Source organism: Macaca fascicularis, chromosome 15 (genome assembly GCF_037993035.2).
Source record: "Macaca fascicularis isolate 582-1 chromosome 15, T2T-MFA8v1.1".
Lineage (NCBI taxonomy): Eukaryota > Metazoa > Chordata > Mammalia > Primates > Cercopithecidae > Macaca > Macaca fascicularis.
In genome coordinates, this window is record NC_088389.1 from 59,394,416 (window position 1) to 59,416,665 (window position 22,250).

The window sequence follows — 22,250 nt, forward strand, 5'->3', positions numbered from 1 at the left end:
TGTAAATAGATGGTCCCGACATTGAGAAGCAGCATGGTAGAGTGGGCAGACCTTGTGCTCTGGACTCAGGTTCAAAGTTCAGATGCAGCTCAATGGCCTCTTATTTGGAGCTTAGAACCAGTGTGCCCAAAGTGCTGGGTCTGCACAGAATTCTAATCTCTACTCTGAGCAGTGCTGAGCCACAAGTTGGTCTCCTTGGGAGGTGCCATCTCTCATCTGTCTCTCCCCCAGCCATGAAAGCCCACTCCCCTATGCTGGCTTTCAGAGGATGTCGTTATCTTACTGCCCAGAGCCTCGTCGTTTTCTTCCCCTGCCCTGATAGTGGGTGTTTTTCCTCTAAATCCTCTCAGCCTTCCACCCACAGAAGCCAACTTTCCACAGGACTGAAGACAAAGTATTTCATTTAGCTGTTACTGACAGACACCTATACAAAGGTGTCTCATGTTCCAGCCTTTTTAAGGAGACAACTCATTCGTCCCCTACTGTGTGCTGCAGCTTTATCTTTGTCATTCCATCCTCATGGCCACCCTGGAGGGGGCATCGTGTAACCTCATCTCGCACATTGGGAACTGGATGCTTAGGGAGAGGGAAGCTGCTTGCCAGTTAAACAGCCCAGAAGGAGCAGATCTGGGCTCAGAACTGGACCTGGTGGGCTTGCAAGCCTGTGCCTTTTCCACTAACTCCTATAGACTCTCGGAGCTAGAAGCACTTCAGATTCTTGTTTTAATTTACTGATGGCTTCAGGGGTTAACAGTAGGCCTAGAATTGTTTGCTTCTGAAATTCATGGCCCCTGACGTTATGTACTTTGAGGTTTTGTGCCTGCTTTTTGCTGTGGTGCTGTTTTTTTCATAACCATATACTGGTATAGCTTCCACTCAGTAAGTCTGATTGAACCCCAATGATACACAGCTGTGCCGGGGGGTCACCTTCCCACAAATGTAGACCTCCATGAACTCAGTGGATGACCCTGGATGGAGCGGGGCTATTCCCGTTTTGCAGACAGGACAGCAGAGGCTCCAGACAATGCTTCTCTTTTCTTTTTCACTGGACTCAGGTGTCCAAGGCTTTTCCGCCTAGGAAGTTTGTGTGCTGATTCACAAGAGGTCCCTGGCACCCTTTCTGGGCATGTTTGGATGCGGATGATAGGGAAGAGAAAGGGCACCCCAATGGGGACATGTGCACAGGCAGCACGGAGCGTGCAGGTTATAGATCGTCAGGGAGGAGGGGTCGTTTGGGTGCTTATTTTTGTGATTTTTGGTCCTTGATCACCCCCTTCCCTTCCCACATGTGTCCCCAGCCTGCCTCCAGGAGGCTGCGCCCCCCCCCCCCAACAAGAAGCACCTCCCTTGCTCGGTGACCTTCACCAGCATTTCCCAAAAGTGTGCTCCTTGGAACCCTAGTTCCACAGGATGTTAATAGGTTTTCCATAAAGAAAAGTAGGGTGCGTATGTGAAAGTGGGGTGAGGTTCCCTGTCAAGTAGGTTTGGCAGACACCAAGTTAAAGCGAGCTACGTGATCATCTTTGCTGCAGGCCTCTCATAACCTTCAGCATGCCCACACGTGTCAGGCCTCTTCACAGGACCAAGAAGCTCGTAGCGTCTCCCACATTACTCTCATCACTTCTCCAAGGTGCTTTTGCAAGACTGGAATTCCTTGGACACCATTGGGGAAGCCCCGCTTTGACTGGAACAGTGGCAGGCAAGAGGCCTCGCAGCCCTGGGAGTGGGTCAGGGCCGTTGGTGGTCACCTTTTTGTCCCCAGCAGCTCTCTGCAGAGGTGGTCTGCTTGGCAGTGGGACGTCGGGACGGGGCCTTCTTTGAGATGGCAGGGTCCCTGTTCCGAAAGCTCTCCAGCCTTGAGGGCATTGAGCTCAGGCTCCACCCTGAGCTCTCCTGTAGGGTGGAGGGCATTGTTTCCCAGCACCCAGGCAGTGTCTTGCTGGCGTGTCCTGGGTACTGGATGTCCAAGTTCCCGCTGGCCACAGAGGGCTCCTGCCTCTAGTTCAGCGCCGCAAAATTGTATGGAGGCCAGCTGGTTTTGTGAGGAGAATGTTTACTTTTTAATTCTTTTGGTTACCAAACATTTACTGAGCATCTACCCTGTACCAGCCCCACTCGTATGCTTTGCCTCCAAAGATGAAAAAGGACTTCTCTGCCCTCAAGGGAACCCCATAGTATCTTAGAGGAGACAAGCACGTCTGTGAGATGGTGTGGTGATGAAGCGTGTTGGGTATATGGCTCAGGGAAAGTCATCGATGATGGCTCAGACTCTGCCTGGGCAGACCCCAGAGGAGAGAGCTGGAGTGGGGCCTCGAAGGGCAGGTTTAGGCAGGAAAGAGAAAGGGCATCCCAACCGGGGCATGTGCAAAGGCAGCACGTAATGTGTAAGTTCTAGATCGTCAGGGAGGAGGCGTCAGTTGGGTGCGTGTTTTTCTGGTTTTGGTCCTTTGAAATGAGTAGAAGCAACCTGTTACCCTGGAAAGAGCTCTGGACGTAGTCAGACCTAGCGCTGCGTGATGTTGAGCATGTTTCTTACTCCCTTTGAGTCTCAGTTTCCCTTTTGGTTACAAGGGGATAGCAGCCCCCACAGATCAGGTGAAAGTGAAAGCCCTTTTCACACTGTGGAGCAGTGCAGATGTGGGAAACCTCAAAGATGGTTGCACATTTTAAATCCTTTCATCTCATCTCTCTTCTTTCTTCTCTCCCTTCTGCCCTGACGTAGCCATGGCTGGGTGGGTGAGGCCAGAAGAAACTCCCTCCGGCAAGAGGTAGCAGCTGCTGACGTGGCTCTGCTGGCATCGGAGCCCACAGAAGTGAGGAGTGGCCGATGGACCTGTCCCCCAAATGTGCCTGACTCTGGGTCTTGCTGTCAGTGGGGTTCCCAGCACGGCAGACAGAAAGGTAGTTTGGCCAAGTCGTAGAAGCTGATCCAGCGGGTAAAAAGGGGGCAGGGAACCCGTCTCTTTTGCTCTTGCCTCGGAGCTGCCTGAAGACATGGGCCAGGCTGGAGGCTGGACAACTTTGGACAGATACTCTGAGCTGTGCTTCCAAGTAAATGCCTCCTGAAGAGCCCGGGACCCTTCCTGGGAGAATTCTGCAGCCAGAATGAAGGTGCCATCAGCAGCAGGTGCTGTGAAGCACTCTCCTGTCGCTGTCCTTGTCCATTCCTAGCAAGTTAATCGTGTCTTGTTAACCAGCAGTTCCTGTTCAATGTGTAAAGAGACCTGATATTTTCCCTAATAAAGCTGATACCAAATTTTGCAGGCCTGGCCTGCAAAAGGAATCTCCCTGAGTGAGGTGGATCCTCTGGCCTCAGGGTGCTCTGCTCCTCCTTAACATGTAGCCTGAGTGGATTTAGTCCCTGCCTTAATTTCAGCCCCCCAGCGGAGAATCCAGTCCCAAAAATAACATTTGTTGCCAAAGCTTGGGAATGACAGAAGGGAAATCCACACAGAATCACAGGTAGTGAGCTCGAGCACAAAGCCCAGTTCATTGTCCTCGGCTCTCCTGCCTGGCACCGCACTTCCTTCCTAAGGCTGAGACCACATCTCCCTGCCCTTGAGAACTCCCTTTCCTCCAGGACCCCCGCCAACTTGGGGCCCTGTCCAGCAGAGTGGAGCCGTCTCGCATCAGCATAGGGACCCTCCCAGGTGTCCATTTCCTGCTGGAGCCTTCTCCAGGGCAGAGACACAGGGCATGGCCGTCCTTGTCAGGGAGACTCTGTCTCTACCTCCAGGTGGCTGGAGTGGGTTTGGCCTTCCCCTATAGGGCCCTCACTAGGGCCACTGTATCCACTGCCAGGAGTCTAGAATGTCATTTTAGTTTCTGCCCAAGAGAGTGAGTTTCCATTTTCCTCACCATAGACACTTTTTATTATTTTATTGTTATGTTTATGCGGGGACTTAATTCTTTGAAAGATTATTGTTTGTCGGCCTGTGTGTATTAAATGTTGTGAAGTTATCTTCCCACTTTGACTGCATTCATCCAAGGCATAAAACACTGTCCAAATGCCTGCCTGTCATGGCTGCTATGGAGCGAGCCCCTGGGGCTACCAGGCGCAGCTTCTAGAAGTCACCTTGCCTCATCTTCACAGGAACCCTGTGAGGCATCCTGAAACTCCTCTTTCTGTCAGTGTGGTGACTGTGGCACACAGATACTAACCAACTTTGCCGAGGTCACACAGCTGACAAGGAACAGTCTGGTCTGAGTGCAGGCCTCACACTCCCTAGTGTCTTGCTGCCTGTTGTCAGCACAGAGGGGAACGTGGAATTTGAATAAGCCCAGTCAACAAGACAAATAAACGAAACCTGTTGTTTAGCCTCTGCAACTTGTTCACGATTTGGAGAGGAGGGCTTCTGAAAGCTATAAATAGCTTGGTGATTCTCTGTTTCTTTTAGGAATTCTAAACAGTGGCCTGGCACGGCGGCTCATGCCTATAATCCCAACACTTTAGGAGGCCGAGGCAGAAGGATCACTTGAGGCCAGGAGTTCAGGGTTGCAGTAAGCTATGATCACACCACTACACTCCAGCCTGGGCGACAGAACGAGACCCTGTCTCACAAGAATAGTAAGAATTCTTGCAAGTTGGGACTGCCTTGTTTATGCTTCCCCGGTCCCAGTAGCTTAGCCCTAGGGGCCCTTAGGAAGGTGATGGGAGGAAGCTGGGGGGCCTTGGAGGGTGGGGCAAGGGTCTGGGGAGGCCATGGGCACAGGACCAGCACTCCACAAGAAAGAACGTTCCAGGGATCTGAGCTGCCCGGGGACGGGAGCATTCTTCAGGCAGGAACAGAAGCTAGGCCAGCCTGTGCCAGGGCAGCTAGAGAAGGGATGCAGACTTGGGCTGGGGATTGGACCAAATCAGTGGTCCCCACGCACCAGTACCAGGTGGAGGTGATAATGAGAAAAGCAAGAACGAGGCCATGAGTTTGACACTGGATATTTCCATTTTACATGCTGGCCTTCATTCCAACACAAGTCCCTCCTACTTTGGGAGAGGCTGAGTGTGGTGATGATAGTTTTAGTTTTACTGGTGTGTGAAATCCAAAAGTTTGAGCAACACTGTTCTAGGTCACTTTTGTGATCCCTTCCAGCCCGGTGGTTCTATGAAAAGCTATAAAAAGAAGGGGGAGTGGCTCCTCAATAAGTTCAGAGTAGAATGGCCATGGAACCCAGCACGTCCACTCTTACACATATGCCCCAGGGAACTGAAAAGAGGTATTTAAACAAAAGCTTGTATGTGAATATTCATAGCAGCACTATTCACAGTAGACAAAAGGTGGAAACAACCCAAATGTCCAATGGATGGATACACAAAGTTTACATCCACACAATGGAATATTATTCAGCCATAAAAAAGAACGAAGTTGATACATGCTGCAACCTGGGTAAACCTTGAAAACAGTAGGCTAAGTTAAACCAGACACCAAAGGCCACATATTCCATGATTCCATTTATGTGGAATGTCCACAACAGGCAAATCCATGGAGAGAGCAGGTTCATGGTTGTTGGGCTGGGTTGAGAGAATGGAAACTGACTGCTTAATCCTTTCAGGGTGATGATGAAGTTGTAGAATTAGCTAATGGTAATGTACAACGTTGTGAATGTCCTTAATGCTACTGAACTATAGACTTAAAATGGCTGGTTTTATGTTACATATGTTTCCATAATTTTTTTAAAATGTTGGGGCAGAGTGTGGGGGCGGGGGTGGTGTGGGCGTGCCCGTGACCTGGCTGGTGTTTTGCCTTCATTGAGTCTTGTTCATCTCTACCATGCCGTTCAGTGTGACAGGTGTGTGACCCTTCTAGGGTCTTTCCTTTCCTCTCCCTCCCACATACATGTGCCCCTTTGTCAGAGAGGTCTAGATAAACTGAGGGTCTTCAGCCGGTATCTCCAGAGCCCAGCACAGAAAATGCTTTGAGAATGAGCCAGCGAATGAGGTGGGGCTGCCTGGTCCTGGTCCCGTGGAGGGGAGAGGTCAGGACGTTCTCAGGGCACCAGCTCATCTCGCCTGCTCCGCGCCCCTTCACCACTCCTCTGGTTCTCATTTCCTGTCTCAGCATGGCTCAGAGCTTCTCCGCCTCATGTGCTCACAGCTCTTTAGCAGGATAATTGTCTCCACTTTCATCATGACCCGAACACTCCCTTTGAGTCCGAAGATGAGTGTTCCCTGAAGCGCCCAGGCATTGGAGTGGACACCCACTTGACTGACCTGTTCAGTTGTGGGTGCCCTCGAGGCAGCTGAGGCTGCCGTGTGGACTCCCATGGACTTCTGTCCCCCGCCTCAGCCACAGCCCTTGGCCTCTCCTTCCGCACAGTCCTGCATTTCTTCTTTCCTTCCACAGGTGTCTGTCCCAAGACCAGTCCCTAAGCAACAGGCTGCAGGCTCTGCTTCACCTCAGAGTGCACTTCCCAGGGAACCTGGCCTGTGACAAGGGGCTTTCTAAACTGTTGGGTGTGTGTGTGGAGGGGAACCTTGGCGACGAAGAAGGAGCTGAAGCTGGAGGCTGCACACCATTGTCACTGCAGCTTCTGTAGGGTGACTTCATGGGTGCCACATGACTAGGAGGCCCTATGGGGGTGCTGACAGCCTTTCTCGGGTAGGCGAGCACATCCATGCAGCAGACACTGATGGCGCACCCTCGTAGGCACGGGGGATGCACCAGGGAGCAAAGCAAATTCCCTGCCCTCTAGGAGCTTGTGATCCACTGGTGTCACAACACCCCGGCTCACAGGGCTGCTGTGAAGACTCACGTTGTTCAATGCCGAGGCCATCCTTGGGCACAGAAGCTTTTAATCATTTTCTCACTGTTTCTTGAAGGGCATAGGAGCTCCTCAGCAGCAGCCACCGTGCCCCTGGAGCTGAGAGCAGGCAGAGAAGCTGGGATATGGACCTGTGGCAAGGCCCAGGGATGCACCGGCCAGACTTACTGCAAGAATGAATGGAAAATATTTGTTAATTTGGTAGCAATAAATGCACATAATTTAGTTTACAAACCATAGTCACATAAGGAAGAATATGGAGCAAAGGAAACCGGGGGAAGCATGAAGTGCAGGCTGTTTTTAGAACCGCGTGATAGGTCTCCGTTGATCCCCTGTCTGTCATGGACTTAAACATAGGCCACTTACCGTTCCTGGGTCACACTGACTTAGCTTTTAATTTAAAGTTCATTTTAAAGAGTTCACGAGTCATTATCAATAAATTTTTTTGGTTGTGCAAGATGTAACACATTGATGTTTTTATGTCCTCTATTGAGAGCAAGATCAGGGAGAGCTTTCACCAGAGCCCCGTAAGAGTTCCAGGCTCTGCAGAGCCCAGGGCTCGGGCCGAAGGAGCCCTTCTGACAGAAATCTCACACCCCGTTAAAACCACCCAAGGGGCTCCTGCTCACCTGCAGTGAGCTCTTCAAGCTTCTTGAGCTTTCTACTGCTGGGGGCATGGCTCTTTGCATGACTGATCACTCATAACACCTGCGTGGGGCTTTCCTAGCTACAGCCTTGCTACTCAAAGTGTTGTCCATGGACACTTGTGAGAAATGCAGGCCCTGCAGGGTCCCCAGGGGATGCGTATGTGCACTGCAGTGTGAGAGGCGGCGCACTTAATCTTCTCAAGCACCACATGCGTGTGAGCACTGATGCTGTTCCCTCCTACACCGGGGGAAGCCGGCTCCGCAGGCAAGATGACCCACCCGGAGTCACACAGGTAGGGCAGAACTGAGACTCACCCTGCCTTCCCAGGTCTCCCTTCAACACCAGTAAGCATTTCTTCTGGTTGTACATGCATGCTTAATCCTCTCATCCACCCAGAGGTGTCATTACTACAACCCGTGTTACAAATGAGCAAAGTAAGGCACAGAGAAGTGAAGTAACTTGCTTAAAGTTGCCATGCCTTGATTAGACCTGATTTATTTGTGGAAATGATCATTTAGGAATAAGCATAGTAGGTGATCTGCAGGGCAGGGTATTCATATTCATCCTGGTGCAATAGAGGTCCCGAATCATGAAACCTGGGTTTGACTTCTACCTATACCATCAAGGGCTGAAAGCGCAGATGGCCTCATCTCTGAGGCCTCAGTTTTCCCATCTGTAGGATGGGGAGTTAGCAAATGCTATCTGGCAAAGCTGTGGTGACGATTAAATGAGGTAATAACTGCTGGAGTATATTGTAAACTGTCAGATGCTGTGCACATGCTGGTTACTGGCTTTATTCTCCATGGGCCCAACATAGCACGATGGTGGAAGAGGAAGAAGCTTGGAGAACAGGGAAGTTGCAGTAGGTGGAACCTCAGGGTTGCCATGGGAACCAAAGCTCTGAGGCTGATCAAGGCAGGAAATACCATCTGGTTTTAGACACCAAAAAGCTTCGACTCACACTGGACTTATTTCTGTAAACAGCAGAATTAACATCATCCTCTAGCAACGACGTCAACCCAGACAATCTGGAGATTATTTGTCTTTCTCCTGATTTCCGTGATCAGATCTGGACAAAGTGCCTCAGGAACTCCATATTCATTGCCTGTCACTTCCAGAGAAATGTGGACAATAAGTCTGAGCTTAAATGGAAGAAAAACACTCAACCCCTTCTCTTCCCAGGCTTTGCAAGCTCAGGAGGAAAGCTGGAGGTGGTACCCAGGGACAGCAAGGGCGGGGAGCTGGGGTCCCAGTGGGTGCTAAAGCTGGAAAGGCATTTAGAGAGCATCCCGTCTTTCCTCCAAGTGATGGGGGATAAACACCCAGAATGAGATGGTGCCAGCCCAAGGTCACACAGCAGATCAGTGACAAACTTGCACCTAAGTCTCAACTTTAAATGCACTGTTTTTCCACTCCACCAATCACATCTTCCTTTAATATTTGTTCCAGCATTGTAGTGATGCTCCCCAGGAAACATTAGACTTGGGATTTCTCTGGTTCCCTATGGGCTCTACAAGAGGAGAAGCAGAATATTTCTTGAGTCCTACACCTCCCGGGGATTTCACACAGGAAGCCATCGTTTCTTTGTTGTTTTCTTGGGAGAAACAAGATTTCTGTAAACTCCGTGAGACAAAATGGTTCAGGGTGAAATTTTAAAACTAAGAGGGCTATGCCTTAAAGTTTTCAAAATCTAGAGGAATATCCCCGGTTCAGTGCAGCCCCAAATTTGGCAGAGGTCTCATGGGATGAGGGCTTTTCTCACGGGGCTGCTAGGAATGATTTAAGCAGACAGCATTGCTGAGATTGTAGGCTCAGGGTGACATGTGCTGTGCTGAGCAGCCTTGCTTGCCCTCTCTGAGCCTGTTTTCCTCATGTGCACTCTAAGACAGGTTTGATGTCACCATCTCTGAGGTTTCTTCCAGCTTTGACATTCTGTGACTTGATAATCATTTTCTAAGAAAGGAAAGGAGATTCATTGCTCCTGGAGTCACCTGATGCTTTGTTCATCTGCTGACATGAACCTGTGTTGAGAGGGATCAGCCCTGGGCCCTTCAGTGCTTGCCAACTGGGACCTGGGAGTTTCCTATGAATGGAGCTCAGAGGGAAAGGGTCTCTATCCAGTCTCAAGGGGAGGGCAACACCTGAACCTGCCATCCCCCGTCATGGCCCCAGGATCATTAGCCTGAGCTGGCAAGTGACACCTGAGGGTAGCTGCCACGGCTCCTGTCCTTCCACGCTGTATTTACTCCAAGTCACCCCAATACATCCTCAGATACCCAGGCTGTGCCCTCAGCACCTCCGTCCTGTGTCCACCGGTGGGGTTCCAGGCAGCTTCATCTCCTGGGAGTGGAGTGAGGGGGCTGAGGAGCTGGACAATCTCCCAACCCCCCAGAACTCAGGGAAAGCCTCCGTCTTGGTCAGTGCCCTTCCCTGTGTGCCACTGAGGGCTGTGGCTGGGTCCTATTGTGTTAATGGAAGATACATCACTAAGGCTGGGCTGTCTCTCACCTTCTGCTCCTTGGGATAGACAAGGTCTTCCTACCCCTTTACCACTTGCTAGGAGCCATGGAAACCACTTCAGAGCTGTCTCAGGGGACCCTCTGAGCCTCTGCAACTGAGTTTGGAGATCTCTGGGGTTGCCAGAGTGTAGAGAACTGCCTCAGCTGAGGGGAGGGAAGATCTGGAAAGCACTGTCTGAAATTTGTTTCTAACCTGGTTCCCAGGGCAGGAAAATGGGATGCTTCAGTGTCAAATAACTTGACAAACACAAAATAGAAAAGCTAGGATCCCCAAAGCAGAGAGCTGCATGTTTCCAGTCCGGCTAAGGGAAGGGGAATAATAATCCTAGCTGTGTAAGCCTGAAGAAGTTACTTAATCTCTCTGAAACTCTGAATCTCTCAGTCTTCCCACCAGTAAAATGGGTATAATAAATTTATCCTTGTATGGTGGTTGTGAGGATTAAATGAGAAAAAGCATCCCCAGTGCCTAGCACTTAGTAGGTGCTTAAAAATTTGTATAAGTTGTAAAGCACTTCCATTTCCACCCTGCAAGTGAAACTTCTTAAGGAAAAGTGTGTATGGTAAATTGCATTTTATAGGCCAGGCAAAACTGCAGCTCCAACAGGTGGGATGACTTGTAGAAGGATCACAAGTCAGCTCCATGTTAGACTGGTGTCTGTCTGACATCTGAGTTCAAAGCTCTTTCTGTCTTTCCATAACCATAATATGTATCACTTTCTGAAATTTTTTTAAATTAAAGGAATGAAAATGAACTTGAGGCACGTTTATTCCCTTGAGACATGACACCTGAGGAAGGTGAGAACTGAGAAATCCTCACTTTCAACTTTTTACTTGCTTCCTTTTCTTGCAGTTCTGAGAAGCACCTGGTTTGGAAACCCGTTCTGTTGCATGCATCTTTCCTTCATATTCTTCCTTGCTGTTTTCAGCTGTGGAGTTGTTTGTGCTGATAATGTCTAGTATGTTCTCTAGGAAGTTAACACCCCAGAAAGCAAAGTCTTCTTTAGTGACGAATACTCAGCCTGGGAAACACAGGTAGAGAACATCTCTATCTGAGAAAATAGCTTGAAATTGGGTCATGTAGAAGATCTGGAGAAACAACCAAGCTTCTTCCTCCCTCTCTGCAGGTGTAGGAGTATAGAATTGTAATCCAGGAAAGAGGGGACGTGAGAGAGCTGGTAAGTGGAGCTAAACTTCTTAACAAGACACATAAAGCACAAAGCCCTAAGGCAAATGATAATAAAAGATTTGACTACATAAAAATTAAAGATTTCTTTTTAAATGAAGGATACAATGTGAACAGACAGGGAGAAGATATTTGCAGTATCTAAATCTGACTAGAGATTAATAAGGGATTAGTAGCTAGAAATATTTGCAAACCAAGAAAAGGTCATTGACAGAAACAGACACTTGAATATTTGACAAGCATAGGAAGAGATGCTCAACCTTACCGGTAACTGAGAGACATGAAAATTACAGTAAGACTCCATTGTATACCCATTGATTTCAAAAACTAGGAAGGTGGATAATGCTAAGTGTTGACAAGGATGTGGGTCATGTTCGCTGGCATGGCCATTTGGAAAGCAGCCTGGCATATTTAAGGGAAGCTGGGTATGTGCCTGCCTGAGGTGCACCCCCCTCAGTCCTGTGTACTCTGAGATGGGTCTCATCCTCCTCCTGCTGTAGGCTGTGTCATGGGGATTGGTCCCTCCAGCTTGCATTTCCCAGGCATCTGGAAATCTGTCATCTGATTTCCACTGGGTGGCCCTGATGGGTCCACTCTTTCCCCTCATGGAAGAAGTCACTGTGTGCTAGGCACTGAAGATACTTTTTCTCTCAGCATTGAGCTGTGTCGACTTGGGGTAAGGACTGACTCATGAGTCTGGGACTTCTTAACCTACCATCTTGCTCCCATCACAAGAAATATGAGAAGTTCTGCAGACTGTCAGAGGAAGGAAGAAGCCAGCGTATTCCCCTCCTCCCTTAGCCTCAGGTGGAATCTCCAGGCAGCAGCTGCATCCCCAAAGGGCCAGCAGTGGCCAAACAGCTCAGCTGGGATTCCAACTTTACCAGCTAACCTCTCCCCTCTGACCCTCCAGCTTGGGGAAGGGGGCAGTTTCCTGCTGTTGCTGTTGTAGATGACTGCCTCCCCATCCCCAAGTTACTTTGCAGCTCTTCCATCCTCTGAGTAATTAATTCCCTACATTGAAGTCCCCCTGTGTTACATACTCAAGCAGTTTCTACTTTCTGTTAGGCTAATGAACATACCTGTGATCCAGCAGTCCCAAGCCTGAGTGTATATCCTTCAGAGAAACTCTCCGGCACGCCCCTAAGGAAAGATGTACAAGGACATTTACAGTGTTGTTTGTAAAAATGGAGTTAGCGGTAGCCTGGGCACTTATTGCTAGAGGAATGAATATTTTATAAGAATAGATAAATATGTGACATGTATCCGGCACATTGGAGGAGTGACCATGTTGGGGGTTGGGAGAAGAATGGGAATTAGGGACAAAGGGAAAAACAAAAGGGGAGAAGGACCTCGCATAGAAAGGATGGTGAATGTGTCTCTAACCAAGGAGGTGGTTTGCTCGGCCTCTGCAAATGAGGTTTAAAGCAGTGTACACTCTATCCTCAAAGGATGGATGTGATAGCCCAGGCAGAGGGAATAACATAAGAAAAGGAACAGAGCCCTAGAAACGGTTTATCCAGGAAACAGCAAGAAGTGGGATGTGTCTGGGGCCTGGGGTCTGTGGCTGGAAAAACAGGTTGTGGGAGGCCCTTAGGGCCTCAGGAGCCTTATCAAGGATGCTGGACTCAGTCCTATAAAATCACAGGATGACAACCACACTCAAAGAAGCTGGGAGATCTGTTGAACCTCTCATGGTTATAGATGGGGAAACAGGTGCAGAGAGGGGTAGGGATTGGGACAAAGTCATGGTGGGGCAAAACTGGTCCAGAGCCAAAATTTCCTGGTTCTTGTTTAGGGAATTTCCTCTTCACTAAGCCCCCAGCTCTGCTGAGAACTGTGCTGGCTCTGGGGACACAACCCCAGCCCTCAAGGAGTTCCACTCATAGGAGACAGACACAGACTCAGATAGCCTTGATTGATGGTGAGATGTCTATGACATTGGTGGCCCCCATGAACTGTGTCTGCCAGCATCCATGCCATTTTGAAGGCCAGCAGAAGAACTTTGAGCTGAGCCCAGCCCCATTAGTCATAAGCAAATAAAGGGATGGTTATTCTAAGCCATAACATTTGGGGGTGGTTTGTTATGCCAGCAATAGATTACCAAAACATGCAGTGTCAACTGAAGACTGGGGAAAAAGCTGAAAAGGACAGATTACATGGAGGACATGCAAGGAGATTGAGAGAGAATTGGACCCAGCAGATGCTGAGAGCAGATGGGCATATGGGAGAAATTATAGAGACTGTGGAAGACGAGTCTTGGCCATTGCCAACGAGTCTCAATAGATTTCTGAGCACCTACTATGTTCCAGGCCTTGGACTGGGCTTAAGAGGAGACAAAGGATAGACACAGTGTCCTGGGGAGGCAGCTCTGAGTCTCAGCAGTGCTGGTGGTGCCAGGTGGAAAGTGCTCAGGGCCCGCAGGAGGTGGAGGTAAAGAGCTGGGGGCGTGCAGAAGACAGAGGTGCCAACTCCTTGGAGAGACACTGGGGAAGGCTTCACAGAGAAGGCAGAGTTTTATCTGGGCCCTGAAAAGTGGGTGAAGTTTAAAGTTGGTGGGGAAAGCTTTCCAAGGGGAAGGTTTTGTGTGTACAAAGAAGCACAAAGGTCATGACGTTTGGGCGGGCAGCAGGGAGTGAGAAGTGACCAGTACCAAAGCGATCAGAAATCACAATGAGGGGTGATCACCTTGCTCTCCATCTTGAATACACCTTCCAAACCACACCTATGAAAAGATCTTTTAAAATTAAAGCAAGCCCGAATGACACTGTGGTTATGTGAATTAGGGAAGAATGAACCCAAAATGAGTGAGATATTTTTCAAAGTAGTTCATGTTATCATCATGGGTTGGGAGGCCCTAAATGCCTAAGAATAGATACAGAACATAATTTTTCATTGATCATAATATTATTTTCATAAACATTACAAATGTAGACTTTTGGCAAGAAAGGTTTCACAAAAGGGAGAACGGAGGTATGTGGGAGGACGTGGCATCTCTTTTATCATCCCTTTCGATCTGCTGCCAGTCTTTTGGAGGGGGCCTGTTAGGGCCTCAGAGTCAGGGTGGAAGGGTATAGCTACTAGGGTAGAAGGCTCTAGAGACTTTCAAATCAGTCAGAACCCCAGCTTTACCCCTTCCTGGTTGTAAAGTGCTAAGCATGGAGTCCATCACATGGTAAATGCTCAAGACAGTTTTTGTTGCTAAAATTGCTCACAATCATCACTCATCCCATTTTAAAAAGAACCAAAGCCGAGGGGCCCCCAAATGTCAGCATGATGGGAATGGGGTGCGAGTCTCCTGTCTCCTCCTTTGGCTCCCCTCTGTCTCCTCCCTCACCCCACCTGCCTTCCTTGCCCCCAGAGGTGGTGCCACCCATTCCAGGGGTGCTGCAGTGAAAGGGATGGAACTCCAGGGCCTCTGACTCTCTTCTGGATTGTGTTTTGAGGACCTCCAATGTGCCAGTAAATCAACTGACCTTCTCGGAGACTCACACCCAGCATCAAACAACGTCCAGAGAAGAACATGCAAGCCACAGGTCTTGTCCAAAAAACCAGCAAAGAAACGGTATGAGGCAACAAGCACCCACTTTCAACAAAGGGGAGGCAATAATATGAAAAGTTACAAAATCAGTTGTTTGCTTAACCTTCAAGCTGTGGTGTGGCGGAAAAGATTGGCTGGCTGCTTAAATCCAAAATTACTGTCCAAAGTTTGTCACTATTCCAGTGCTCTCTTGGGCACATCGTTCAACCTCTCTGAAACCCCATTTTCTCTTCTGAAAAGTGGGTATACAGATGTCTCACACAATTATTAAAGATAATTACATGCAATGATATATGCAAAGGGTAATATACCCTAGATTGCACTGAACAGATATTAGCCTCAGGTTGGGGAAGGGCATGACCCCTGAAGCTGCCTGCACTTTCCTTTGCATAAGAATCTGTAGCTCCCCCAGATTCTTTTTTGTTGTTGTTAGATGGAGTCTTGCTCTGTTGCCCAGGCTGGAGTGCAGTGGTGTGATCTCGGCTCACTGTAACCTCCATCTCCTGGGTTCGAGTGATTCTCCTACCTCAGCCTCCTGAGTAGTTGGGACTACAGGGGCATGCCACCACGCCCAGCTAATTTTTGTATTTTTAGTAGAGATGGGGTTTTGCCATCTTGGCCCAGCTGGTCTTGAACTCCTGACCTTAGCTGATCTGCCCACCTTAGCCTCCCAAAGTGCTGGGATTACAGGTGTGAGCCACCATGCCTGCCCCCGCACCCAAATTCTCTAAAGGGTTCCTAACAGCTCCCCCTCCCAAAGTTTAGAGACACTGACATTGTTTTTTTTTTTTTAATTTTATTTCTATTATAAGATTAAATCTAATATTGAGAAAGACCAGAGCAGAGATAAAAAGAAAATTGAAACAGGAAAAACAATAGTAAATACAGAAACCAAATATGGTGGGTTGGTTGCTGTTTTGTTGTTGGAATTTTTTTAAATGAACTAAACTTGCCATCCTCTGCACAAACTTCACAAAAGGAAGAGAAGAAAAGGAGAAAAACAGAAACAACAGCAATAACAAAATGGCAAAGTGATATAAGAACCTTTTTTTAAAATAAAAGGAATATATGCTTATGGGAAAAGATAATTCAAACAGTATAGAAGGGTATGAAGTGAAAAATAAATCTGTTTTTACCCCTCCAGTTATTCCTTATCCTTAGACTTATTAGCCAGAGTTTGCCACTCTTGACAGAAAGAAACTTTTTATTTATTGTTTTTTTTCACATTGCAAGCAATGGTATCCATTTTCTGAAGGAGAAGATGGAATTTAGAAAATTCCCAGAGGCATCTAATTTGCTAAAAGATAATGAACATCATACGAAAGAATTAAGTGCTTTCCTGGATCCTGACAAAATAAAGATATCAATCAAAGAAACTCCCCAAAGGAAGTCCAGATGGCCATGCAATTGAACTTTATCATGCTCATCAGTTTGGCAATCCCCATGCCCTTGAAATACCCAGGAAAACCCAACAGAAAGCAATACCTGATACATACAGTGATTCTTTATAAAGCCAGCCTGAAACTGGAGGAAACCTTATAAAACTGCTACCTTGTTCAGTAATCCTAATGAACACAGGAGCAAAGTTTCTCCTCAACCAGTCCTCTAAACACAGCCACAGATCCATCTGAATTCACGGGGTCTTGTGCAGGCAGGATAGTGCAATATCTTGCACAATATATGAGAGTATCATTCTTCATATACAGTGGATCATCCCAAAGCATTTGACTATGTTGTAATTCCAAATTTCAGAAGCATGTGAAAAATCAATAGGACACTGCTACGGTCCCAGTGTTTGTGTCCCTATAAAATTTGTATTAAAACCAGCTGGGTGCAGTGGTTCACACCTGCACTTTGGGAGGCCGAGGCAGGCAGATCACTTGAGGTCAGGAGTCTGAGACCAGCCTGACCAACATGGTGAAACCCCGTCTCTACCAAAAATGTAAAAAATTAGCCGGGTGTGGTGGTGCGTGTCTGTAATCCCAGCTACTTGGGAAGCTGAGTCAGGAGAATCACTTGAACCTGGGAGGCAGAGGTTGCAGTGAGCCGAGATCGCGCCACTGGACTCCAGCCTGGGTGACAGAACAAGGGTCTGTCTCAAAAAAACAAAACAAATTTGTGTTAAAACCAAATCCTCACTGTAGTGGTATTAAGAGGTGGGCCCTTTAGGAGGTGATTGGGTCATGGGGGCTCCACCCTCTCAAATAGGATTAGTGCCCTTATGAAGGAGGCTTGATGGTGCCTTCTGTGTCCTCCTTCCACCATGTGAGGACACAGAAGGCGCCATCTGCAAGGAACAGGTCCTTGCCAGACATCAAGTCTGCTAGTGCCTTGCTCTTGGACTTCCCAGCCTCCAGAACTGTGAGCAACAAATTTCTGTTTGCAAATTACCCAGTCTATGGTATTTTGCTAGAGCAGTCCAAATGGACTAAGACAAACATACTGGCTTTACCTAAACCACCTATACAATTTAAAAGGCTGAAATATTAAGAAATGGGCAAAAGGTAACTGAAATACCACTAAAGTCAGATGCCAGCCTATCTGTGTCCTTTGTTATTTAATATAACATAGAGTGGTGATATGGGCAGGAGAAATAACTGATTTAATTAGGAAAAAGCAAATTAAAAGAATCACTGTTGTTACTCAAAAAGAGAGGCTTGGAATAAGATTGGCACAACAGGATGCTACTGCTTTCTATCACAGCATGCTCCTGAAAACCAGGCCATAAATCAGATCCTTGAGAAGCAAATCCTATTTACCCAATAGGAATGATGTTATAATTGAATGAAGCTTGCTTTGCTGATCAAGGATTGGGCATTAAACTAACCCTATGTAACTTCTCTTCCCCTGCCCCGATGTGAGCTGACATGACAGCCAGCCACAAGGGAGAGAGACTTCTGTGGCTCTCTCCAGCCCTCCACCACTGTCTCCTGGGCCTCAGCACCTCAGGAGGAAAGGGTAACTCTTTCAGCCTTGTGAAGAACCTTATGAAGAACCACACTAGGAGGTCTTCCCTGCCACACTGCCTCCCATGACTTAGTAAATGTTCAGGTTCTAGTGAACGGTGCACATCTCTTCATTCAACAAACAGATTGCTGACTTTGTGTGTGCCTATGGCCTCACACATGAAAAAGGAACACAGAATTGTAGACAACTAACTATACAATGCAGCGTGACAAGCTCTTCTAGAATATGCTGAGATAAAAATGAAATACTGTATTTCACTGAATCTTAAACACCATTATTTTATGCATCAACAAGAAAGAAAAAAATACTTCCAACTATAAGATGCCATCGATGGCAAAGTGCATCCTGATTCCAGAGATGAGTAAGAACGTGTGTGTTAGAATGGTGAAATGTGGTAATTAACTTTTAAAGAAGTGATAAGTATTATCTCTCAGCATGAACCAAGCCTTACTATGGATGCTGAAAAAAGGTAGCAATTATTTCTGCTGGAGTGACAGGAGGAGGTATCACAAAGGAGGTGACATTTGACCTGAGTTTTGAAGGATTTTGTCAGTGGGAGAAAGAGTGGGAAGAGCGTTCCAAGTTGAAGGAATAGCATGAGCAAAGGTATGGAGGCAGAAAAGGGGTCTATGTTTATGGGCCAGCTAATATATTCTAAGTAGTTAGAATATAAAAGGTGTGGGAAGAAAGAGCTTGCTGCTAAAGCTGGAAACATTGGAGCCACATTGTAAATGGCTTGTAATACCAAGTGTGGGAGTTTGTACCCTTCAGGTTATAGGGAGCCATCGAATGTGTTGAGCTGGGGGTGACATGATTTGGAAAGGTCAGTTTGGCAGGGTAAATGAAGGATAGCATGGAGAAATGTACAAATAGAGGTAGTAATAGATACAAGTGAGACTGCAACCAGTCAGGTTGGGGGTGGGTGGAGAGAAAACCATATATTCGGATCTTTGTGATAATGTCAGATTTTTAAAAGGTTAAGTAAGACAACCATGCATAAGAGAATAAAAGATCTATAGTCATATACAACCATATGGATGACTTTCACAATGTTGAGTGAAAGAAGCCAGGCACGAAGAGGACAGACGGTGATTCCATTTATATCAAGCCCAAGAATAGGCAAAACCCAATCTACAGTGTTAGTGGTCAGCATGGTGGTTACCCTTGCGAAGGTTAGTGACTGGCCAGCAACATGACTTTTGGGTGTTGGTAATGTTCTGGCTCTTGATGCTGGTTACATGGGTGTGTTCTCTTTGGGAAAATTCATTGAACTGTCTGTTATATTTCAATAAAATTTACAAAACATACTTAGGGCCATGGAGACAAACTGGAAGTCAGGATCTGGAATGGAGGTGCCAGGAAGCTGTTGGACCCTGAAGGTGCTCAATCCCAGAATGACCTGAAGCATCGGGATAATGCCATGGACCACAAAAGGTACTTCGTGTGGTGCATTAGGAGAAAGCATGGATGTTTGTTGAAAAGAACGCAGAATTTTCTCGTCTCCAGGCCTGTAACAGAGGCACACAGGATGTATTGGTGGAGAATGACTAGCAAACAGGAGATAGTGGAGCAGGCATAAAATGAAAGATGAGGAGACTGTTAGAGGGCACCTAGATGCTTTCAATGAGCCTGTGTCTCCAGGGCCAGATGAAGTACTTGTCAAGACAGCAGGACACTGTAGCTGGGATCCAGAAAGAGCATCTGAAGGATCTTTGGGAGATGAGTGAAAGAAAGGGTTAGGTAGCAGGGGATGCAGCAAGAGCCTAAAATGGTGAGTTCAGCAGTAGGGGATTTGGGTGTTTACTGTCAGCAGTGTTTGAGAAGAGCTGATTGGATAAATGACGTGTGATCACACAAAGGAGAGTAGTGCTTCCTAGGAGTGGATGTGTTCACCAAGAACCAGCCCAGTTGGGATCACCCTTATTCAGGGAGTTATTCATCTGATGGGTCAGAGAAATTGAGAGATAGCATGTATCAGGGTTTCAGCCGGGCTTTGGCAAGGCTTTTCATGATTTTCGGGAGTGCAAGATAGAGAAATGAGGACTGCAGAATGTGGAAGTTGGGAGCAATTTTTAGTAGGTTTACTTGTAGAACCAGAGGGGGCAGATGACCCCCAGTGCGGGCAGTCACAGGGCGTGTCTTTGGCATTCTCCTATTTAACATTTTGATTAATGCTTTAGGACGAGAAAGAAAATCCTATTGTGCACTGACAATGGCATTAACTGAGAGATGGTGAATATGAGTGATAACAAACTCATGCAGGATGCCTTCAACAGGTTGCAACATCAGGACATGATCAAAGGTGAAATGTTTCAATCCTGTTCAGAGGCCTTCAAATTAAACAGCTGAGAAGTAATGTTAGAGAGATGTGGCTTGCTGTTCATTTGAAGCATCAGCAACAATAACCCCATAGAAAACAAACCCAGGGCTCTTAGAGAACCACGAGCTTCCTATAAGCCAAAGGGTGATGCGGCTGCTAGCAAAATGTGGCTAAATCTGGACTGTAAGGACAGTGGGGACAGAAGTCAGAAGTCTGAGCACAGAGGGGCGGCCATGCTCTTCTACATCTTTCTTGGCCCAGGTGGAGGGTTTTGTGGTTGGTTCTGGGTAGTGTCTTTGAGGAGAGCCATGAGCAGACTCTAGACTTGTGGCCAGGGGAGGTTTGGGGGCATTTCTCCCAAAGAAGAAGACTTGGCTAGAGGTGGAGAATGAGGGGGTGCCTAGGAACTATCTCTGGGAAAGAACTGCCATGGGTGAGAGGGAGCACTGTGGACTCCTGCCACAAGGTTACAATCCGGTAAAAGCTGTAGAAAGGCCGACTGGTGGAGCCTAAAAATGTGTGAAAACCTCATGAATCAAGTAATGAAGTGGGAACCTCAGCAGACACTGATCTTGCCATCTTTAGCAGTGATGTAATTATTTATTACATGCCTAATAAGTACCTAGTACTATGTTAGGAACTTTATATGCATTATCTTAATAAGGGAGATAATTACGTGTAAAGTACTTTAAACAATGTCTGGCACATGTGAGTGCTCACTATGTGTTAGCTATTGTCATTATCTAATCCTCACAATACCCTATGAAAGAGGAACCGTTATTGCTCCCATTTTACAAATGGAGAAAATGAAGCTTGGGAAGTTAAGTGACTTACTCAAAGTTGCACCACTAATACTTAGTAAGCCAGAATTTGAGGCCAGGGCTGCCTGACTACAAAACTCACCACTGTCCCTAAGGGGTAAAGAGGGACTCATATGTTTGGAGGGATAGGAACAGAGGCTTCCTAAGCCTGTTCTTCATCTAAGGCTCTGTTCTAAAACTCTGCCTCTTATCCATCCTGGATTCCCTTTGTTAATAATCTGATTGTTTTTGAAACCTCTAAATGAGAGGGGATTTAATCCCTGTTGCCAGTCTGTGTTTCTCTGGAGACCATCCAATTACAAGCTAAATGTCCTTTCTGTGTTCATTCAGGACCTATCCCACTGAATCAGTCTTCCACAGTTCTCAAACCACATGAGGAGTATAGGTAAAGGAGGCGGCTCTGGGTTCTGCTGGCCTGCCCTAGCCTTGTTGTTGACTTTTTTTTTTTTTTTGCTTTGAGATGGAGTCTCGCTCTGTCATCCAGGCTGGAGTGCAGTGGCACGATCTCGGGTCACTGCAACCTCTGCCTCCCGGGTTCAAGCAATTTTCCTTCCTCAGCCTCCTGAGTAGCTGGGATTACAGGCCCATGCCACTATACCCAGCTAATTTTTTTTTTTTTTTTTAATTTTTAGTAGAGACGGGGTTTCACCATGTTGGTCAGGCTGATCTTGAACTCCTAACCTTGTGATCCGCCCACCTCGGCCTCCTAAAGTGCTGGGATTACAGGTGTGAGCCACCGCGCCCGGCCGCTGTTGACTCTTGAAGGATTTAGTCATAGACTCTCCAGGCCAGACACTCTCCTCCCTGATAACCCCAAAGAAGGCCCAGATTCTCTTTAATTCAGTGGAGTTCCCTGGCTAGCTCATTTCACTTCTTTCTGGTGTGGACCCTCAGCAATGTTCTTTGTCTCTTTAAGTCTGTCCTATTCAGTTCTATAAAGGCATCTTTAAGGAGAGGCAAGTAGAGCAGAGACAAATGCAGGAATTTGGGGTCAGACAGGACTGGGTTTGACAGGGCTGGTCAGACAGGATTGGGTTTGGGCCCCCTCGCTGCCTCTGCTAGGTATCATTAGGCACACCATTTCATCAAGCTGGACCTTAATCTCTTAATTTGCAAAACTGGGATCCTAACACCAATTTTTCAGGCAGATGTGAAGATTAAGATGATGCATACCAAGGTGTCTGGCACAGAGTAGGTAGGTGTTTAATAAATGGTAGCTATTGTTGTTACTCAAGCTGTGTCACCAGACCACATTTGATGCCTGAAACCTAATTTTATGGTTTAAAAAACATGCCTTGTGAAAAGGGATATGCAACTTAGATTCATTCAGTTAGTGTTTTTTAGAGCCGTCATTCATAACTTACCATTTTTTAAAAAGCAAGGAAATGAAAATAAATAATGCACTTCAAGAAAAAAAAATAGGCTCTCCACTACTTGATTGAAAGAAACATTTCCATATAAACACGAATGAGAAATAACATGGGAGATGTTT

General features: G+C 47.1%; 1 protein-coding gene across 35 annotated transcripts in view; it reads left to right on the forward strand.

Annotated features, from left to right (window-relative positions):
* The window catches only part of ANKS6 (ankyrin repeat and sterile alpha motif domain containing 6), a 65,625-nt gene extending 61,298 nt beyond the window's left edge, over positions 1 to 4,327 (forward strand). For 31 of the 35 annotated variants that reach the window (XR_012424527.1, XR_012424526.1, XR_012424521.1 and 28 more), the window contains one exon: positions 2,723 to 3,283. Coding sequence is in view for 14 of the 35 variants with exons in the window: in XM_074016986.1 (XP_073873087.1) it covers positions 2,723 to 2,772 (50 nt within the window). In the remaining 21 variants the exon portion in view is untranslated. Of the gene's footprint in view, positions 1 to 1,532; positions 1,553 to 2,722 lie in introns of those variants that run through there. The other 4 variants (XR_006692732.3, XR_012424528.1, XR_006692733.3 and 1 more) reach the window with 3 other exon arrangements.
* The last annotated feature ends 17,923 nt before the right edge of the window (positions 4,328 to 22,250 follow it).